We start from the raw sequence: 20,708 nt of genomic DNA, 5'->3' as shown, positions 1-20,708 counted from the left end.
TCTTTGCAGCTGGCTATAACGTTAGCCAAAACATGAGGAAAAGTCAAGGTGTGTGGCTGTTGTTTTTGTGGTGTGTATCTAAAACAATTGGACATAACCTTACACATTAAGACAAATATTAAGACTAGCATTACAGTTGACACTAACAGCTCTTTGCCTGTAACCTTGACCTGCCTGCAGTCTGCACTGCAAGTACATTACTGAACAGTTAACAGCCTAAGCTAGTCAATCTGTCTCCACTAACATTTCTAATACAACAGATCTCTAATCAATATCTATCTAACTAAGAAAGTACCTACAGTAACACAAGTAAAAAAGTTAGGCCCGTTATTTAGACCAGTGTTCGAGCTGTTCGTACCATCTAAAACCGTGCAGGTTCAAGACTGTTTCAGTTGTTTAGATTATACTAATCACTTGTGACTAAACAGACAAGACAGTCCAGTGTTTTAGTTTGTCAAATGGTCTAAAAAGGCACAAGTTAAATATTTTTATTTTACTGATTTAGTTTTGCTCAGACAATATTAAATCCATATTTTTTTTACAACAAAAATACCACATTCCTTGCAGTGTTGTCCTTGTGAAAAGCCCAGATGAGACTGTTAAGTTTAGGACAGGTTTAGGTCTCAGGTAATAAACTCACATGTATTATATGTGGTTAGAATTTGGTATCACATGGTCAGTTAGATTTTTTTAAGTAGTTTGAACTGCTTTTGCTCCACAGCTTCACTTTGCATTGTGAAGTAATTGGCTCCCCTGTGTACTCCAGTCTGTACAGCCTGATGTGCAGCAAGGCCTGTCCTTGAATACTGACACAAGTTCTTCTGTGCATGTTTCTTATGTTGCATATGTAGCAGGAGAGACCCTCCGGACAGGATGGAGAAGAATAATCAGCTCTACTTTCACAGCTGGTTACATAAAGCACATCATACATGTAATTTTAAAAATGCTTACTTAAACTAATTTGTGTTATTCGACACTGACAAACATTTTTAGTTTTCAAAAAATATTTGTAGTTTCTGACTGAGCTGGTAAAATGTAATGATGGGCTCAAATCTCATTGTTTACCACAGGATTAGAGCCACAGGGTTCCCAGTCGGTTTAAACAGATCCTACAGGAAAGAAGGCAAATCCCTTCAAAGGGTCGATGTGGGAGAGATGCAAAATGATTGAAGGTAAGGAAAATCAATTATAAGAAACTGACTGAAAACATTTCATTGAACTACTTGGCAGAGGGCCATATACTGTATCTGCTGTATGTAAATACCTGGGGCAAAATGGATTTAAAATGTCAAATTTACAGCACACGGAGGTCAAAGGAGTAAGCAGCTATGAAATCAAATACATTTTTATTTCAGGTAACAACCGTTCTTCTGATACAGACTGAAAGACAGCAGGAAGGAAATAGGAACAACGCACACTCTTTTGTTAAACTGGTTCTCAGAGTAATAGATGTTAATAAATGTACAATGGATGGCCATTATAAAAGATAAGACAACATTTTTATGACATGATGTTACTTTTGATTAGTCAGTATTTGGTCTGACTCTCAGGTTATTGACCATGTAGCTGGTATGCAAGAAGAAGCAAGATATGAATCAAGCATCATAATTTCTGGAAAGCTTTACTGCTTGACTTTACTTTGACTTATTTTTTAATATGGGATCTGAATGAATATTTCAATGGTAATTGTGAATATAAAATTCTAAGCACAGTCATTTGGGAAAACATCTGCACATTTTATGATATATCCCAGGGACAAGCAAAGAACTGGCTGAATTTATGTACATCTCACCCTGAGCCAGAAAGTGAAGTATTCAGTCAGAAATCTCACTGCCTCGGGGACTCTGAATGGTTTCCTCTGAGTTTTTAAAAGATACTCCTAAATCACAGTTTCTGATGGCATAAAATATAGAATCATTCACTGATTTATAGATGTTTTATTAAGGAAAATTATTAGAATTGTTATGAAACAAAGTAAAATGGACTGTGCAGTGACAAACACGTGGCTTCATACATTACATACGTGTTTTTGGAAGTGCTTTCTTTGCCCGTCTCATGCTGCAGACAGAAACCCATTCTATTGGATGTGTCAATCCACACTGAATCAGAGACGCGTCTCCTCTGGAACCCTCATGTTTTTATAGGCTTCAGGTCTATTTTGTCCCCTCTGCTGTGTTTAGTGAAGCATAATCTCCACCAACAGCTGTTTAAAATCTCATGGGACTGCGGTGTATTTTTTTTTATAAACTAACAATAGCTTTTTACTCATGGTGATCGTATTTGGGCTTCAAAAATCATAAAAGTTGTTTTCATTTGTGAAGCTTATCTTGCTTATATTTTTCGCAGTAATCTAAAATCCTGTTGGCTTTTTGTGGAGGGAACCAGGGTGATGCTAACTTCCGGGTTGGCCTATAAAAGTACGTCATCCCTATGACACTATAGAAACACAGTTCTGTGTTTTTAAACAATAAAATGATCAATAACATGAGCTGTACAAAATATGATATTGCATCTGAGAACACCTGAGCAGTGGGGAAATTATTTCCCAGAAGACAATGAGACTTTCATTGAGGAGCCCCCCTGGAATTTGTTCCCACATTACACCCTCCTCAAGAACTTCCATCTCTGGCAGAAAGAGCCTTCGGCAGAACTTTCACTCTGCAGAGGCCTTGCACTGTAACACAAGAGTTTATTCAATCTGTAATTAATCCCCTGTCTCTCTGTCATTCTGCCTCACCCTTTCACTGAGGACAGGGTTTGTTCGAGGTATAGCTACGAGCTAGAGCTGCTGCTGTTTTCCTGGTTCACTGGGAGGATAGGATAGGAATCTACCTGTATTGACATACCTCTCCCTCTCCTTTTCTGTTTCCCCTTTATTTCTCTGCCTCCCTTTCTGTTTGAGCCTTTAGTTGATGACTGTGGTTCGGTGGGTAGAGCAGTCGTCGCACAACTGGAAGATTGGAGGTTCGAATGATGGTGCCTGCAGTGTCGAAGTGTCCATGAGCAAGACAGTGAACTCCAAGCGCCGCAGATGTCTGCCTTGTTTCTATACCAGAAACAAGTTCCTTGTATGTAACCTACTTGACCAAATAAAGTGATTATCCTCATTTTGTTATTATAAATATTTTGGAGAAGAACTTGAGTCTAAGTTTTTCAGTGGAGCATTTTAAAATCAGTGTAGTAGCTGCCTAGTGGCTCTCAGACAAGTTTGACTTCACATCCTGCGACAGATAGGTGGGTATGTCCAGTAGTTATGACTTGCATCAGAGACTGACATTTCCAGACTGACTTCTTCTGTTTACTAGAGTAGTCAGTGCTTTGTAGTTCACTTTACTCCAGCTGTAATGCTGCATGTGTTTCTTGCGTGCTTCAGATGGTCCTACCTGTGTTTACTTGCGCATGTTGGTTTGAATGTGCAACTGTGAAATGGAACTAGATTACATTTAAGACAGCCTTTGCCATGGGCAAGCTCAGAAACCAGGGCACAGCGCCCACTCTCTGCCACTAGCTGTGATCGGCAGTGTATCTTATGTCCCATTCAGACAAGTAACCATTCAGCCAGGCAAAGAAAGACTGATAGAAGGAGGAAGAGAGCACTGCCAGCTGCCAGGGACTGCACCAGTAGATCTTTTGGGACTTGTTGCAACAGGTTTTTCTTTTTGTATATCTTACTGCTGGGCTAGCCTGGACGAATGCCAGACACACACACACACACACACACACACACACACATAATGAGGATGTTAGTCTGAGCTGCCAAAATCTGAAACCAGCCCATCAGCCACTTCCATACATATTTAGACAGTCAATCTAATCGATGTGCCTCACTGTCAGGGTGGAGAGGGCTCGAAGGTGCACGGATCCATGAGGAAAATTGGCTCAAGATGTGGACAGAGGTTACAGATGTGAGTGTGTAAATCTGACTGAAACTACAAATCCACAAAGAAGAGAGAGGACAGTTATTGAGTCAAGGGTTAGGTGAGTTTGTTGGAACATATATGAATGTTGGTGTTTATATAAATTGCTCTAACAGTTGTGCTGTTTTTGCTCTAATATAGGGTACTTTACTACTTGATTTACCTATCTTTGCCTCATTTTTTAATAATAACAAAGAGAGACATTGCAGCACTATACTGCTCAGCACTGAAACACTTGGCAGTGCTGTAGGTGTTGAGTGTTGCTTTGCCTTTGAACTATGAATGCAGCCTTCTCATTTCACTCTCAATGTGTAATTCTTACAGTATGTAGTTGCTAATTGTCTCTGATAAGTGAAGAACAGCTGTAACTTTTCATCTTAAGCCTAAAACATTTATACAAGTATAGCTTGTGGCAAGAAACATGAAGATAATGTGCTGAGAGCCGCTGATCTTGACAGATGTCACTGATGAGATGTTTTCTGCACCATTCTATACTTTGTCAAAATTATTGGAAAATTAGTTTATAAGTGAATTAACCTTTTATAAAATGCAATAAAAAATCAGTTAAAAAATGCATTTATTGACATTATCATCACCTGCTATTTTAGATGTTCAAAAGTGACCCCCCCTTTTTTATGCATTTCAAAATTAGGATGTATACAGTGTTTGATAAAATATATTTATTTTAAGATTCACAATACACGTGTTCATGCTCTTTAATTTGTAGAATGAAATTATGTACATCCTGAAAATCTGAAAGGGCTTTTCATTGGACCAAAAAGTTTGCAGAGCTGGCTGTAGCCTTGTTGTACTATCATGCAACTTTTAAACAACTTCATATTTTCAAGAATTTTAGCATAACAGCCCAATTCAGTCACAAAACATTACCAAAATAGGGTATAGGATAGCGGAGAGACATCATGTTCTGTCCCATTTTCACCTGATTTATCAATGAATGCACCTTTAAGCAAATAATTATTTGAACCCAAACCATGATCTTTCCTGTATTTTGTACACTAGCAGCAGGTGACTTATTTATACACAGATATTCAAATCCCACATTTCCCCAGATGGGTGGGATTTAAAATGATGCAATGTTCTTATATAAATCAATAGCTAGCTATAACTGTCAAGTAAATGTAAAAGTGCAATATTTCCCTTTGAAATGTAGTGGAGTGCAAGTAACAGTAAACCGTAAGTAATTGTACTTAATCACAGTTTACCACTGCAAATGGCTACAGTATCACCGGCCTCAAAACTTTAAGCTCTGTTAGGTAATATTTGTAATGTTAAAACTGAAACAAATGACTCTGTAGAATGTGAAAGCTAGTGAGAAACTATGTGCCAAACTTGGAATTTAGTAACAGATCCAGCAATTTCCAGTATAAAAACAGAAAAATAAAAAGCATTATCCTAATGATAGTGGTCTAGCATGTATTATGTATTGTTCAACAATATCGGTTTTATAGTGGTGCAATTACTTCTAATTTTAATATCAGCACTGCTTTTAAATGGCAATGTTAGAAGTGTGCTGATTGTGAAAACGATTTTTATCCCCCCCTTGACTACAGTGAATATCTAACAACTACACTGTCATATCTACAACCTATTAGTATACATTTGTTGTCTTCCATTTGCCAGCATAAGTGTTGATCCATATATATTTATACATTTGCAAATAAGGAGCTCATCACACTAGTGACTGAAGGACTAGAAGTATTGGTGTGTGTGACAGTGTAATGGATGAGTTCACATTTTTCAAGTCTGCCTCAAAGCAATAGTCAGGTGCTCATATGAACACGGAAACAGGATTTGCTTCACGGAAACAGGTTTTGCTTCCTGTAGTTATTCCTCCTGTTCACACTGGTAATTAAAAGGTCCCTTTCTAATGTGCTTTCAGTGTATATGAAGGGGTAGGTAAAGGCTATATGGGTCCAATCAACATGAATATAGTAAAGGGGACAGAATGTGATTTAATCTTTAATCAAAAAATCTGATAATCAATATTTTTTGCTAACAGTCAAGTTCTATGAAAATTACAATATATTTAAATAGACCAAAGTCATTCCTATGTCAATAAAATATTACATTTGATTAATCAAAATGTCCCAAAGCTGATGAGATTTACTCTTAAACCTGCTTTCTGAGATGAGTGTTTATTTTCCTTTTTTTTAACTGAATAGTCTTTATACTTCTTTATTGTCTCTCAGTAGTAAATGTGACAAATTAAACTGCCTTTAATGCTCTTTATGGCGAGGCTACCTACACATGCACACACGCTGCTGCTGAAATGTATACTTCCCTTACCTTAAGTGCATCTGTTCTGGCTGGTGGCAGCATGTCTGTCAAGCAGATGAGAGGATTTGTTGCCACAGTGATGAAAAGCCAGTCTCTCATCTTTCACCACGACACTTTAGCCTGCTTTGATCGCAACAGAAAGAACTACGATTCCTACTTCTTTCTCTTTCTCACTTGTACTCACACATTAACAGGAGAGGTCGATTCCACTTACGGTGCCTCAGCATTATTTGGCTTTATGTGACCTAACAGCCATGGTTTGTTGGCAGTTTTAATGAGCTTGGTTTATGTCGGGTTTGAGGTACCTTTACTGGCACCTGGGCCACGTGTCTCTCACCTCCGCTGGGATCAGGTAACACTTCTTTACACTCAGCCAGATAAACCCCCACCCCCCTGTATGTTCACTACTGTCAAACTGTGGTGCTTTAATATACTAGCACTGAAAATGAACTCAACTGTTCCCACGCCAGCACTCATACTGTCAGATGACGCGATATAGTGTGTCACAGATTTACAACAGAATAATGACTCAGTAGATATAATCTCAAAGGATCAGTGACAAGAAGTACTTTGTCTTAACACTTCGGCTATGCTTCCTGTCATGTGGCAACAACCATATAAATCAAAACTTCATTGCCAGTTCTATTTTCCTCTCTTATCTGATTCCACAAGTTAAAGGAGTAGTTTGACATTTTGGGATACCTGCCTATGTGCTTGGAAGTCACTGCATCCAGTTTCGAAATAGTGCTACTAATAATCCTGGTAAAACCTAAAACTGTTGTTACTCTTCAGTTTTTGTATGAATTAAACAAACAAGTTTTAAACATTTCTTGATATGAGCTTTCTTTTGCTTGAAACAAGCTAATTTGACTGCCAATGCAGTGTGTGTTTGTAGTGACCAAAAAAATCACACAATAAGGCATGCATTTGCAAATGTAAGTTATAAATGCTGAGTGAGCACCTGACCCATTGTGACCTGCGTGGTCTGACATAATTAGCCTAACTGCCTGTTTTATTTTATTTAATTACTCTAATTTTAGTCTAATTGCTAAAAGGCTAGTTGTGCAAACAGTATTAGACTTAATAATATTAGTTTCATATGTAAATTAGGTGCCAGGTCTGTCAGTATCGGTGCCGTTCACAGTTTGAGAGGTGCCAGATCTGGATCTGGCTTGTTCCACCACAAGTTAACCCCTGCTGCTCTCAGAAGTGAAAACAAAGTCAAATTTCTGTCGTTATTTCTACACAGCAAAACTTCTCACAGGGCTCTGCGTAGAGCTGCTGGTGCTGTGGCTCTAGTCATCATAATGACGATCAACAGGTCCACCACTGGTCAAGATGGAAGTGTCTCGACAACCTTTGGATTTTCATGAAATTTTGTACAAATATTCATGTTCCCCTGAGGATTTATCTGTATCACCACCATGAGGAGGACCTTTTTTTTGGCTTTTGAGTGAAATGTTTCACTAAGTGACAGATTGCATACTATGAAATTAGGTACAGACATTCGTGATCCCCAGAGGATGAATCCCACTGACCTTGGTGATCTTCTGACTTTCCATCTGGTGCCATCATCAGGCTAAAATTTTAATATGTCAAAGAACAGATGTCATGATAATTCTGAGGCCACAGATTTATGTTGCATTGGACATAAAGCATCTGAAGCACTAATGGAATAAACTGTTGAATATCAAGTTTACTAATTTGAACAATATTTGATATATTGTCACAAGATAAAGTTGAGAATATACCATCATGCAAGTCAAAAGACTGAAACTTTAAATCAAGTGTTTTGTCTTAAAGCTTTTTAGCTTAAAATAAGTGTCAAATCATAATAGGTCTCTTCTTTACATCTAACTCTCAGCATGAAAGCAAACGTGAATTTCCCAAAATATCATCAGGCTTTTGTGACCTTTAATTTTAATTGATGCAGCTAACAACAATGCTAAAAGTGTATCATTAGGTCAGTCAGTGAGATTATGAATTATCCGCCTGAAATTGCTATGCATCTAAATTAAGCCAAAAAACGGTTCTATGAAAATATAACAATTGACGAGTTTTTTCCTCCTATGTTAAATTAAACCTGTCTTTTCAAATCTTGTCACAGGAGCAGATTTTGGTGCAGAATGTCAGACTCCCCAATATTTCCCTCCAGCAGGAGTAAGTCTCAGACGTCAGCCTCTCAGGGCAACATACACACCTGTGAGCCCTGTGGGACCTCCTGCCAGCAGATGGCAGAATCACAGGTACTGAAAATCAGTTCTGACTCTGCTTTGAGTGAGTTGAGTTGTGGCATTATTTCTTGTCTCACAGTAGTGAATTTTCCATGAGCCCCATAAATGTGAACATTCTTGCTTGAGATATTACTTGGATCCAAATCGGTGTGTGGTAGCTCTTATGTGGATGTGATGGTGCAATTTTCTCCCATGCATTCACAGCATTATGTATGCAGTTAGAAGAAAAATATTCAAATTGGCCCCATCTCACAATGGTGAAGAATCCTTGATTTTACTTTCTGGTGCCAGTTGTTTCTCCCCATCAGGTCACAGCTGAATAAATATATATTTAAAAGTTTAATGTAAATTTCTAGCACTTTATATTCCATTAAGAAAATTCAAGTCTGTTATCTATGATAACAAATGGACTGAATAAAATGTAATTGTGTTTACCTATTGACTCTTTTCTCTGCTCCAGTTCAGGTTCTTTCACTGTCGCTGGTATGTGTATGTGTTTTAATAGAAATGTGCATCCTCGCACATTAATATTGGTTAGCTTTAGATCCCAAGACTTGGGAGTAGATTATAGGGGAAGTAAAGTCTGTTCCCCTATGGATATGTTTTTTTCTCTTACTTTAATCTGAACCTCTCATTCATCTTAACCCTAACCAGCTGTGTTTTATGATGCTTAATCTAATCAGTTATATCTGCCTACTCCCTAGTTATGGGATCTAATGTTTGTAACTCTACCAAATCAAAATTGAGGCTCTTACCTTTACCATGGTGAATCTTTATTTACCTGTTGCCATGTTGAATTATAGTGATGGCTGCTTTTTTTCATTCATCACTCAATTCCAGAGGCAGCAAACACAGAGTTCACTGAACTGACACTGATCAGCTGAAACCTCTGAATTTTTCATCTCAGGGTTTGTCAGCTCAGAGTTCAGTGTTAAGTTCAGAGTTTATTAAATCTGCTTTCTGGAATGTGCCCCCAGGAAAGAAATTGTCATTACTCATACAAAAGTCTGCAGTGCGACACAGAAAAGACCATAAAGACAAATGTAACACAATACATACTGTAGGCAAAAAAGATAATAATAATAAATGTAGGCTAAATGTAGGCTAAAACCAAAATCTGTAAACTACAGGATTTCGTTTTTTAAAGCAAACTACACCCGGGGAGCACACAGTAGGCTATTTAACATGCTTACAGTGTATTTGCATTCATGCAGAGAGTTAGAAGAGAAGATCAATTCCACCGTCATACTTGTACAGTAAGGTTGAAACTGCAACCTGCATGTGGTTAGCTTAGCTTATTACAAGGACTAGAAACATATAGCGTGGTTCTATCCAAAGGTAACAAAATCTACCAATACCTTGATATTTTGATAGCTTGATAGTTCTGATTCTGTTCCCAGTTCACAGCTATGACATGAGAAAGCATGTTTCCCAAAATGTTGAACTACTCCTTTAATCTACTGTAAGTACTGCATTTCAACACGGTAATTGGCATTTTGTTCTCCTGCCAAACAAATAAAGCGTTTAGCAAATGTTTCTGTCATTTCACTATGTATGTATGTGAGCATGAGGCAGGTAAACAGGCTGAGATAAATCCCTGTGGTTTATTATCTATGACAGATGAGGTTTTGTGGTAATGACCTCAGGGCTTTCCCAGTATATAGTTTGCCATCTTCTTCACTTCTTGGATGTTTCAGTATTGTCTTTAATGAATAGTATTTTCTGTGTTAATGATCACAGAGTAAAGAGGGCAGGGATGTTTGCTTCACCCAGTACCTTCAGCTGGACAGACAGGAGACCAGCACCTTCAGCTTGAGGACTGCAGCTGTGAACAGGAGGCACAGCGTTGATGGGACCATTAGTTCAGGGCCAGGATCAGCACTGGGACGAGGCCATCTTGACCCTGACCGTTTCCACCCATACCGCCGACAATTCAGTGATGGAGCAGTGATGGCCGCAGGTCTTCAACAGTGCTCTTCTGCCTTCAGCTGTCTGCAGGAGGTGTGCAGTCCTGATACTCATTCATACAGCTCCAGCAGTGAGGCCTCACCATCCTGGGACCAATACAACAGCAGTGTTCAGGTTTCTAGAGTTATGGTTTTACCTTTGCCTGTTATTTGAGTTAAGGCTTTGTACACTCCAAAACAACAAGCTGAAAGAAGACTAAGCAAGTCTACATTGGAAAAAAAGAGTGAATAAACAGAATGGACATCCAGACATGTGTAAAGGATATGCTACATTGGTTCTCATATGTTAGGACTACTAAACAAACACACACTCTGAAGCAATTTGCTGGTGTTCAGTAATTAATTTAGGAGAATTGGTTTGAATGCAAATATTAAAGGTATAAAATAATGTCACAAATTCAATTTTAGGCTGAAGTTTTTCATTATAGATTATATTAATTAATTACATAGTAATAAACTTCATTTATAAAGCACTTTTTGAAAACAGTTATAAAATGTTTCACAATATAAAAAAGAAAAAATCAATATAAGTTACATAAAAACATCAAACCTTACAGACCTAAAAATAAACATATGCACACGAGGTGCAAACATGCGCTCAGTACCACACAACTAATCACACAAACACCATGTAGGGCCATATGAATGATGTGTACATCTAAATATCTACACATCGAAAAGCCAATGGAGATATGCACATGAATACACATATGTAAACACAAAAGGCTTCCTGTATAAGTATGTTTTTAGTCCTGTTTTAAATGAAACCACAGTGTTTGCTGACTCGAGAATCTCTGGGAGAGAGTTCCATGACTGTTTAGCTTGAACAGCAAATGTACGGTTTTGTAACTGAGTAAGATCCTGGGATGTTTAGCAAACCCAGATAAGCATAGAAAGCGTTTTAGCTTGTATGACACCAGTAACTCCTTGATGTGATCTGGTACAGGGTCATGTAGGGCTTTAAAAACAATCAGTAAAACTTACAAATCAATTCTGAACTTAACCAGCAGCCAATGTAATGAGGCATGGATGGTAATATGATCTTTTTTGGTGGAGTTTGTCAACAGTCTTGCCCCTGCATTCTGAACAAGCTGAAGTCAAGCAATAGTTTTACGGTCAAGCCCAGAGTAAAGGGAATCACAGTAGTCTAAATGATGAAGTAAGAGCATGAATAACTTTTTGAGGTTAGCAAATTGGAGAAGGGCTTTAACTTTACTGATACTCCTGAGATATAGAAAACAGGATTGAACAGTTTTCATTATCTGCTGTTGAAAACAGAGCCTGGAGTCAAAATAATGCCTAAGTTACAAGCAGAGTGACTGATGTTATTGCTTGAGCATCCAAGGTTCCCTTGTAACTGTGTGATTAGGGGACCAAATAAGAAATATTGACCCCTGTGGGACACCATAAGGAAAGGAAGCTATCTTGTATGACACCAGTAACTCCTTGATGTGATCTGGTACAGGGTCATGTAGGGCTTTAAAAACAATCAGTAAAAGTTACAAATCAATTCTGAACTTAACCAGCAGCCAATGTAATGAGGCATGGATGGTAATATGATCTTTTTTGGTAGAGTTTGTCAACAGTCTTGCCCCTGCATTCTGAACAAGCTGAAGTCAAGCAATAGTTTTACGGACAAGCTGAGCTGCACTTTCCACAAGCAAAACAAAATCTAAATGGCTTCACTAAACTATTTCTTGTTATTTCTTCATATTTGCAGAGTTCATACCCAGAACTACAAGCTGTACCAGGGGAGCCCTCCTGCTTCCTGTCTCAAAGCTATGCATCCTACAGGTCATCGAGCCCTCTACAACAAGTGAGTGAGTGTGTTGGTTGAATCACAGAGCAATGCTGAAGATGGGGTGCATGTAATGATTAAAAACATGTGTGATAGTTACCTTAATGACAGGAGGGTATCACAATGATCTACAAGCCAAGATAATGCCATCTAGTTTGTTTCAAAAGCAGCAGACCTGGTCATGGTTTAATATCGGTAGAAAAGGCTGGTTATGATCATTACAAAGTAGAAATGGCATGAATAGTGACTTTAATGATGTCTTTTATTAGCTTTGATGTGTGTGTGTGTGTGTGTGTGTGTGTGTGTGTGTGTGTGCGCGCGTGCACTCTACAGGTCTCCTCTAGACTGTATGCTAATAATGACCAGTCCAACACCTCCAAATATTCTCTCCAAAGTCTCTCCACTCAGTCACATAAGGAAAGCATCACACAGTCCCTCTTCCCCAAGCCCATTTATTCATACAGGTAACGCTGCATCACTTTTCACTATATACTGTATACTGTATAGTTTTGTGTACTAAAAGCTAAACCAACATTTAAATGTAAGCTTCTGATTAATCTGGCAGTATTAGGTTTTGCTAGAAAAATGATAAAAACAAGGCAGTACCAGTGGATATTGCTAGGGGACCTTACATTTAAATGCTTTTTGCCAACCCTAACATAAAAATGTGTCTTTCATCACTGCAGCATCCTAATCTTCATGGCTCTAAAGAACAGTAAAACAGGGAGTCTGCCTGTCAGTGAGATCTACAGCTTCATGACAGAACATTTCCCATATTTCAAGGTACCACACCATTCTTCATAACACACTGAATTTAACTAAATATAATAATATTGACAGTTTGGTTAACATTATATTGTTAAAATCTGTACAACACTACATGTATTCCAATGGATGATGCTTGTAATTACATGGCATGTCAATACAAATGCCATTTGCAAACTACTGTGGTTGAATCTCTTACAAACCTCTGGCCATAGCATAGTCACTGTGCTTTTGGGGATGTTAAGGCCCTGATTTCTTTTGTCCCAGTTTGTCTCTGGTGTGCACACCAGATCTTTTTGGTCACAGGTGCACGGCAGTAAGCTTGGTGCTGTGTTTGGGAGCTCACCATTATGTATTTATATAAAGCAGACCTCCCACAACATCCTGACTTCTGGCTACTCATCCTTGTTTTGTCTTTAAATCTATGTGGAACAATGCATGTGTGTGGACACGTTTGTAACAACAGTTTCTCTAGTCCAGTTGTTACAAGGTTCACATTCTGGATTGCCTGATCATCATCAAACCACATGTGCATTATAGCTGACAGACGTTACTCTGATAATATAATATATTTCATAATGGCAGTGCAGACAGCAGTTTGCTACACCTGCAGTTAGGTGGCTATGGACCATCTGGACAGTAACCTGTTAAGGCATGAAAAGGAAAATGAGATGTTTTGTACCAGTTTAATATTGACAGGTCTGATCATGAAAACAGAAGAGATATAATTATTTAATTTTGCTAAGAAGGAAGATTAAAATATATGTTATAAATTCATGCCCCTGTGCTTTAGTATTGGTTAAATGAGGCAGCTGCAAGGTTGGACCTGTGTTTGAACCTCAGGTCTTTGCAAATAGTATAGATTTTCCAAAGGATTCCAGATATCTACAAATCAAATAAGTTGAGACTCACCTCTGGAAAGAGCTCAAAGACTTGCTGCCATTCAATTTCAAGAAGGTACCTTATACATGGCTGCTTTCCAGACAGCTGCCTTAACATTAAACAGTCGCTGCAGGGCCTTAAAATACATGAGGCGGGAAGTGATACTAAAAAAGTCAGGTGCATTTTGTAAAAGCTAAGATTTTTTAGACATATTTAAATACTTTCAGAGTACTGTCAAGCATATATTGTCTCCTGATAACTGGGCCAAATGATGCACATTTTAGGTATATTTTAGATATCACTGCTTGGATGTCACAAATATTTTTACAGCTTGACTAGGATCAAACTTCAAACCTACTGTATGTCCTTGGTTTGGCTTTTTGATTAGAAATATTTTGCTGTCATTATTTATTTAGTATAATTATTATTATACTTAAAAAATATTATTCTTTATTATTCCTTATATATTTTACTTGTCATTGTGTCCTGCATATTTGATCTAGTTTTTATTTACTTTAAATCCATTTTATTGATTGATTTAAAAGAAAATATTCACTTTTGCCTTTTTTCTGCCTTGTTGTTTTTATGTGTAAAGCAGTTTGCACTGCATTAACTTACGTAATAATGTGCTATATGACATTTAATTTGATTTGATTTGAAGTATGTCTCACTAGAGTTCAGTTCAGTTCAGTGGGCACTTGCTATGGCATGCAGAAATCCTTCACTGCCAGCAGAGCAGTTAATATCCGGTGTGTTGTAATATTCCCTCCAGGGAGGACACCTTGTCCTGGTTTCTTCAGATGGATTACAGTTAATTAGCGATTGCACTCTTATGATGATTAAACTACAGTGTTGTCCAGTTTGACACACAGACAGTGAAACACAGGGGAAGAGCTGGCATGAGGCCAGATGTCATCACTAAACATGAAACATTGTCATCATGAGCATGTTAGTGTGCTGATGTTAACATTTATCTGCAAGCACTGATGCCTAAGTAGCCTCACAGAGCTGCTGCTAACATGGCTGTAAATTCTCATGTAATTGTCTGTGGTTATTTTGCACTTTCCAGAGGAACCAAAGACTATGTAGAGCTGAAAAAAAAACTGATTAAATGTTTGGTCAAGTGACGTAGAATAATTTGGCAACTGTTTTCACATACAATTAACTGATTCAGTAATTTTTCAAGCAAAAATACCAAACCTTCACTGGTTTTAACTTCTCAAATATGAGGATGTTATACTTTTATTATCTTATGTGATAGAATGTATGCTGCATATGTAATTTGTAAATTGAAAAAACTGATGGACAAACAAAACATGCAGTAGTCATTTTAGTAGGCATTTTATATAGACAATGATTTCAGGGTGGTTAGCACTGCTGCCACAAGAAGAATGTGCCGGGTTCGAGTCCCCCCTGAGTTTGCATGTTGTCCCTGTGCCTGTGTGGGTTCTCTCTGGGTACTCCGGCTTCCTTCCACAGACCAAAGACATGCAGCTTAGTGGAGACTCTAAATTGCCCGTAGGAGTGAGTGTGTGTGTGGTTGTTTGTCTACATGTCAGCCCTGTGGTAGACTGGTGACCTATCCAGGGTGGACCCTGCCTCTTGCCCAATGTAAGCATGTGTATTCATTGCTTTTCTTTTTGTGCCATATAGTACTGCATGACATTATAAAATTTAAGAACAGCTGCTTTAACCCTTGTGTACTACATTTTCTGCATTACCCTTTCTGTGTTCAGACAGCTCCCGATGGATGGAAGAACTCTGTGCGTCACAACCTCTCCCTGAACAAATGCTTTGAGAAAGTGGAGAATAAAAATGGGAACTCATCCCGTAAAGGCTGTCTGTGGGCTCTCAATCCAGCCAAGGTGGAGAAGATGCAGGAGGAGCTGCATAAGTGGCGTCGTAAAGACCCCATCACTGTTCGCAGGAGCATGGCGAGGCCGGGTGGGTCCCTTAAAAGTCCCAAATGACATCAGAACCACCACTAAAGGAACTAATACTAAAGAAGTGAACTGGAAAATAAGATTTTACAATGACTTCAGTATATTAGAAGATCAAAAGCTCAAAGATATATTGTATAGATGTTTGACATTTAATCAGTTTTTGGCTGAACTATACTTTAAGTTAACCAGAATTGAATTGAGTAATTTTAGCACATCATATTTGAAACACATTTTTCTTACAGAAGACCTTGATCGTCTATTGGGAGAGAGACCTGCCAAGCTTAGGTCTTTGCCACCTTACCCCAACCCATCTCTCTTATCCAGAGTGGCCCCCATCTATGGCACCTCCTCGTCATCTTGCACCCCAAGCCAGCTTCGACCACCCTTTCTACCTATTCGGCGCCCACATTATGCTCATATTCACTCTCACCAGTCCAGCACCATTCCCCCTTCTGTTGCTCATCCCAGCAACTCCTTTGCCCTATACTCACTCCGTGGACAGCAGCCTGCAGCTGGAAGCCAGAACTCACCAATGGCTGGGAACGTGCCTCCTGTTTACAATGCTGCGCTGCAGGTGGAGTACAGTGCTGGCCCCAGGAGCATGCAGGACTTACTGTTGGAGGGAGATGGCAGTTATGACATTGACATGCTCAACCCCAGTCTGACTGACCTGCAGCTGCAAGGTATGGCAGAGGAAACCAGACAACCACATGAGCTTTCCCTGTGGTGATCTAATGAGGAGTCAGATTGTATCTTCAAAATGTTCAACTTTGTTCAGCTTCTGAAAATATTCACTTTAGATATCTGACATGTCAGCATGGATGATATTATTAGGGAATATTAGTTTACAAGATAGCTCACATATACATATAATGTGTATGGTGTCCAACTTTCCAGCTGTAAAGTTAGTACATAGTTCATAATTGTTTAAGAACAAAATATATTCTAAAAAAGTTTATATTATGTGTTCATATTCATTACATTAAAATAATAGCTGATATACCTATCATTATTTTTTTTCTGTGATTTTTACGAAAGTATAAAATATTGTGGAGAAATTTTAGTATATACCATTAATATTGAAGAGAAAATGTTTTATTTTGCTTCAGATTGTGCAAGGAACTCATTCCCCACCCTATTTTATAAGAAAAAAGACATTGCATAAGGGAATCTGTTTGCAACATGAAGTGACAGAAATGCATGAAAGTGAAATGATGGGTAATGCATTTTTTAAGACCTCAGCATTATACTGTTTACTGGTACAAAACATGACTGAACTTCCCCCCTTTGTTTTTAGGTAACTTGTGGGAGGAATTAAGGGAAGACAGTTTGGTGTTCGATCCTCAAATTACCACCACAGATCCATCCACTTCCTCTGCCCTGCAGGGTTCCCACATCCAGAGCAGCTGTTTGCCGGAGGCGCCCCCTGCCGGTGAGACATCAGAGGTGACTGCTGTCGGTCGATGTAAAGCGCAGTATGAGGATAAGGACACAGGCAGTGGACGAAGCGTAGAGCAGCGTGGCTGTATGAATGGACTGCACCCAGTGGTTTATTCAGGGGTGGAGAGTCTTGCTACATATCTGACCTCCTGTACCACATCCATCTCTTTAATGTAAAGACCTGACTGTTGATCACCCCACCTGACCAGTAATGCCCTCTGTTAAACTGAACTGGGAATATTGTAACAAGCAGCTTTATTCCACAGTATTAGTTTGGTGGTTGTCAAATCCTGATTACCACTGTGTGACAGACTGTGGAGGACCTAACTGTCGCCAACAAGTTTAGCAGGTAGGAAATAAGAGTGCTTGTCTTTTTTGTCCATTTCAGTACACATTTCTTTGTCCTAAGTTTTTTATTTGCAAGAGCTCCTGTCACATGCCATTGTAAATTAGCAAGTGATAATAGGTTTGATAAATGGAAAAGTTTTAAAAAATCCTTTTAAAAAAAGTTTATTATTACATTTATGTGAATTAATCTATTTATTGACTTTTTACAAACTGTATTTCACATCATTGTGGTATGAATTAATGTATTTTTCAGTAAAAGATCTCAGTTGTTTTAGCTGGTCATTTGTAAATCACTGGTCCTGTCCAATTAAATATGGATCAATTGTCTATAAGCTGACCACTCTACTGATGCATTAATATATTTGTGCATTCTTGTCATTTATTTTTATCAGCAGCTTAAAAGTGTGTTAGGCAATCTTAAAGGTTATGGCTAGAAAATGGCATTGCTAGTCATGGGGCCCAGCAGGTTTATGATAGCATGGCCTGATACTTAACCCCAGCAAATTATCACTTGAATCTGCAGCTCCAAAGGACTTTATGAAACTTTATAGTGAGTTTCATCTTATTGTTTAGCTGTCCGCCCTACAACTTTGTTTCAGTTCACTTTTGCTGGTCTCATGGCATCATTGTCAGCTACAGCAGCCACATTTTCAGCTGGTGAACATAGTAACATAGTGAAGCAGTTGGCAGGCTAGCAGCTGGGAATTGGGTTAGAGAAGTAAGCTTGTCACCGGTTCAATCCCCAGGCTGGCAGGATTAAGTCTGGGTGGGGTAGGTGACAAAACAACGCTTGCCTCACCCCCCCTTAACACCACTATGCCCTTTAGCAAGGCCCTTAACTCCAACTGCTCCAGTGGCAAATGAATGTGGAATGTGTGTGAATGTGAACAGGGTGTCTCTGTTCTTGAATGTGAACCTTGTTCCTGAAAAAGACAAGGTGGCCTCTCAGTGGACCTTTCCTTGAACCAATAAATGTAATAAATAAATAACTTTAATAAAGTATATCTGTTTACTAAAGAGGTTGCCATACTGGAGACAAATTCCTTATGTGTGTAACATGCTTGGCCAATAAAAGTAATCATCAAGTTTTAAAGTGTAATGTAATGTGTCAGTGTGTTCATCACTGATTCAATTGGCCAAGAAAATCAGGTACTGCAGATTTCAATACCATATACCATATCATCCATATAATATTAATATTTCTATTAAAAACAAGTCTGATAGATAATATAATGTATAATCTACCCCACTGTGATTATGGCCTCAGCATAAGAAAAGCTCTGTTTGTTCACACTAAAGATAGGTGGTGTCATGTGACGCCGCACAGAAGATGGCAGCAAAGATACTCCGACTTACAGCTTGAATCATCTGCTGATGTCACTTTTTTTTACCTGCTGTTCCTATTTTATGGTTTCTACAGTACATCAAGTAGCCTGACAGAGAAAATACAGTACACACCATCAACAAACTTTAAAAGACAATGTTTTAAAAGCTTTGGTTACTGAGTTTCTACAACCACTGCTATCTTTGTATTGCTTGTGACTTAATAATAATGACTGTTGTCTGCACAACATGGTTTTTAACTCATATTTTTATATTTCTTCTTCTGTTCTAATGTTTCTTCTTTTGTGAAAAACAACAACAACAACAATGTATACCAAGAGTTTGAAAAAAAAAGTCCCATATTTATTGCCATGATGGAATTTCAGTTGTGAACACTTTACATACTCTTAAATGTTACCTTTAAAACTTTTATCGTAACACAGCGTCCAGTATTACAGACAAAGCACTGGATATCAGAATTGGAATCTGATTTCTGACTAATGTGTGTTTTCTGACACTTCAAAATGGCTATTTATTTAAAAATTAAACACATTCACAGACAAAATACACATCTCTTTCATTCAAATAAACAATCACACATCACAGACTGAATCATTCAGATGTTTGCTACTACAAACTGAAGAAACCTAAGGAGTAAAAATGTCATGAGATTCCTATACAAACTATATATGTAAATATATACATATTTGCGTGGAATAATTATTGTTAAATCTTTCTGGGGCTACGTCATTTTGTCTTTGCCTCATGGTGTGTTTCAGGACAAACAAGACTCAGTCTTCTTTTTGTCTTATTAACGGCTATAAAAACACACGAAATGTACTGTAGCCTAAATTAATTCCTGATGACCAAGTGGAGCCCACGTATACAGACTGAAATCAACAATATGTACAGACACTGCATGTGTTTGCTGCCCACACACTGATACAATCTGACGATAAAGCTGGCAGACTTCCTACAAAGGGAGAAATCTACTGGTCACGCAGCTGACATTAGAGAAACCAGAGTTTAATGCCAGTGATTTGTCCATCAGTTCATCTGTTTCTGGCCCTGAAGTGATACCTGGATCATGGGTAACATCTAAAACGGGGAGGAGTAAAGGGTGGAGGTCCTCCTATGACCCCCCACTGTAGGAATAATCTGCCTTGTTGTGCATCACCAGTTTGTTGTCCACAAAGTAGAAGCTGTCAGACTGCGTCTCGTAAGGGTGCAGGATCATCTCACGCACTGAGAAGAAGCACACAACACTCAGCATTTTGTCACATCACATCGTGTCAGATCTAGAACAAATATATCTGTGTGGGTGTCGGGTTATTATTGTATAGCTTGTATTGTATGCAAAAACTAACATAAAAACTGGAGGAGCGTCATTAATGTAATCTCAGAAAAAAGAGAAGTCTGAGTTAAAAAGAAAAAGTCAGAACTCATAAATTTTGTATAGTGGCCCAAATCCTCTTCCATAGTAGGAAGATGGTTGATAGTCTTTTGTTTGTACGAGTGACTGGTTGGACTTTAGGATGTCAGGAAGAAAACATAAGAACCCTGTGGAACTTTATCCCAATAGAAATCAAAGGGAAAAACCCAACAAATCTTAAACATAAACCTCAAAGTTTATGAAGTATGACCAATGTAGGGAATGAGGCAAGTGGATTGTTACAGAAGTTAATAGACTTTGAGGGACTGGAGCTGGAACTGAATACTACTGGAGATTTTGAAAGTCATTATCACGAACCGGACGAAGACTTTGACCCTGAAATAAATTTTTATAAGAGCAT

General features: G+C 38.4%; 2 protein-coding genes across 2 annotated transcripts in view; one reads left to right on the top strand and one right to left on the bottom strand.

Annotated features, from left to right (window-relative positions):
* The first annotated feature begins 8,341 nt into the window (after positions 1–8,341).
* foxn1 (forkhead box N1) lies at positions 8,342–17,421 on the top strand. Its single transcript, XM_020600129.1, has 8 exons — positions 8,342–8,461; positions 10,190–10,531; positions 12,137–12,232; positions 12,548–12,678; positions 12,901–12,997; positions 15,598–15,805; positions 16,047–16,487; positions 17,102–17,421. The coding sequence occupies exons 1-8, from the start codon at positions 8,342–8,344 to the stop codon at positions 17,419–17,421; spliced, it is 1,755 nt and encodes a 584-aa protein (XP_020455785.1).
* A 1,856-nt stretch (positions 17,422–19,277) lies between these two features.
* Positions 19,278–20,708, bottom strand: part of unc119a1 (unc-119 lipid binding chaperone a1) — a 28,267-nt gene continuing 26,836 nt past the window's right edge. Inside the window, exon 5 of the mRNA XM_020600197.1 lies at positions 19,278–20,160. Coding sequence (XP_020455853.1) covers positions 20,048–20,160 — 113 coding nt within the window. The 3' untranslated portion in view covers positions 19,278–20,047. The remainder of the gene's footprint in view (positions 20,161–20,708) is intronic.

Source organism: Monopterus albus, unplaced genomic scaffold (genome assembly GCF_001952655.1).
Source record: "Monopterus albus unplaced genomic scaffold, M_albus_1.0 scaffold45.1, whole genome shotgun sequence".
NCBI classification, from domain to species: domain Eukaryota; kingdom Metazoa; phylum Chordata; class Actinopteri; order Synbranchiformes; family Synbranchidae; genus Monopterus; species Monopterus albus.
Note: the sequence above shows the minus strand (reverse complement) of the source record. Positions and strands in the feature narration are given on the sequence as shown.

Bases quoted from the DNA above. Each gene is read 5' to 3' on its own strand.
- foxn1 (XM_020600129.1), top strand. From the start codon at position 8,342: ATGTCAGACTCCCCAATATTTCCCTCCAGCAGGAGTAAGTCTCAGACG. The intron at 8,462-10,189 runs GTACTGAAAATC...TAATGATCACAG, and splicing joins AGCAGATGGCAGAATCACAG to AGTAAAGAGGGCAGGGATGT. The intron at 10,532-12,136 runs GTTTCTAGAGTT...TCATATTTGCAG, and splicing joins AATACAACAGCAGTGTTCAG to AGTTCATACCCAGAACTACA.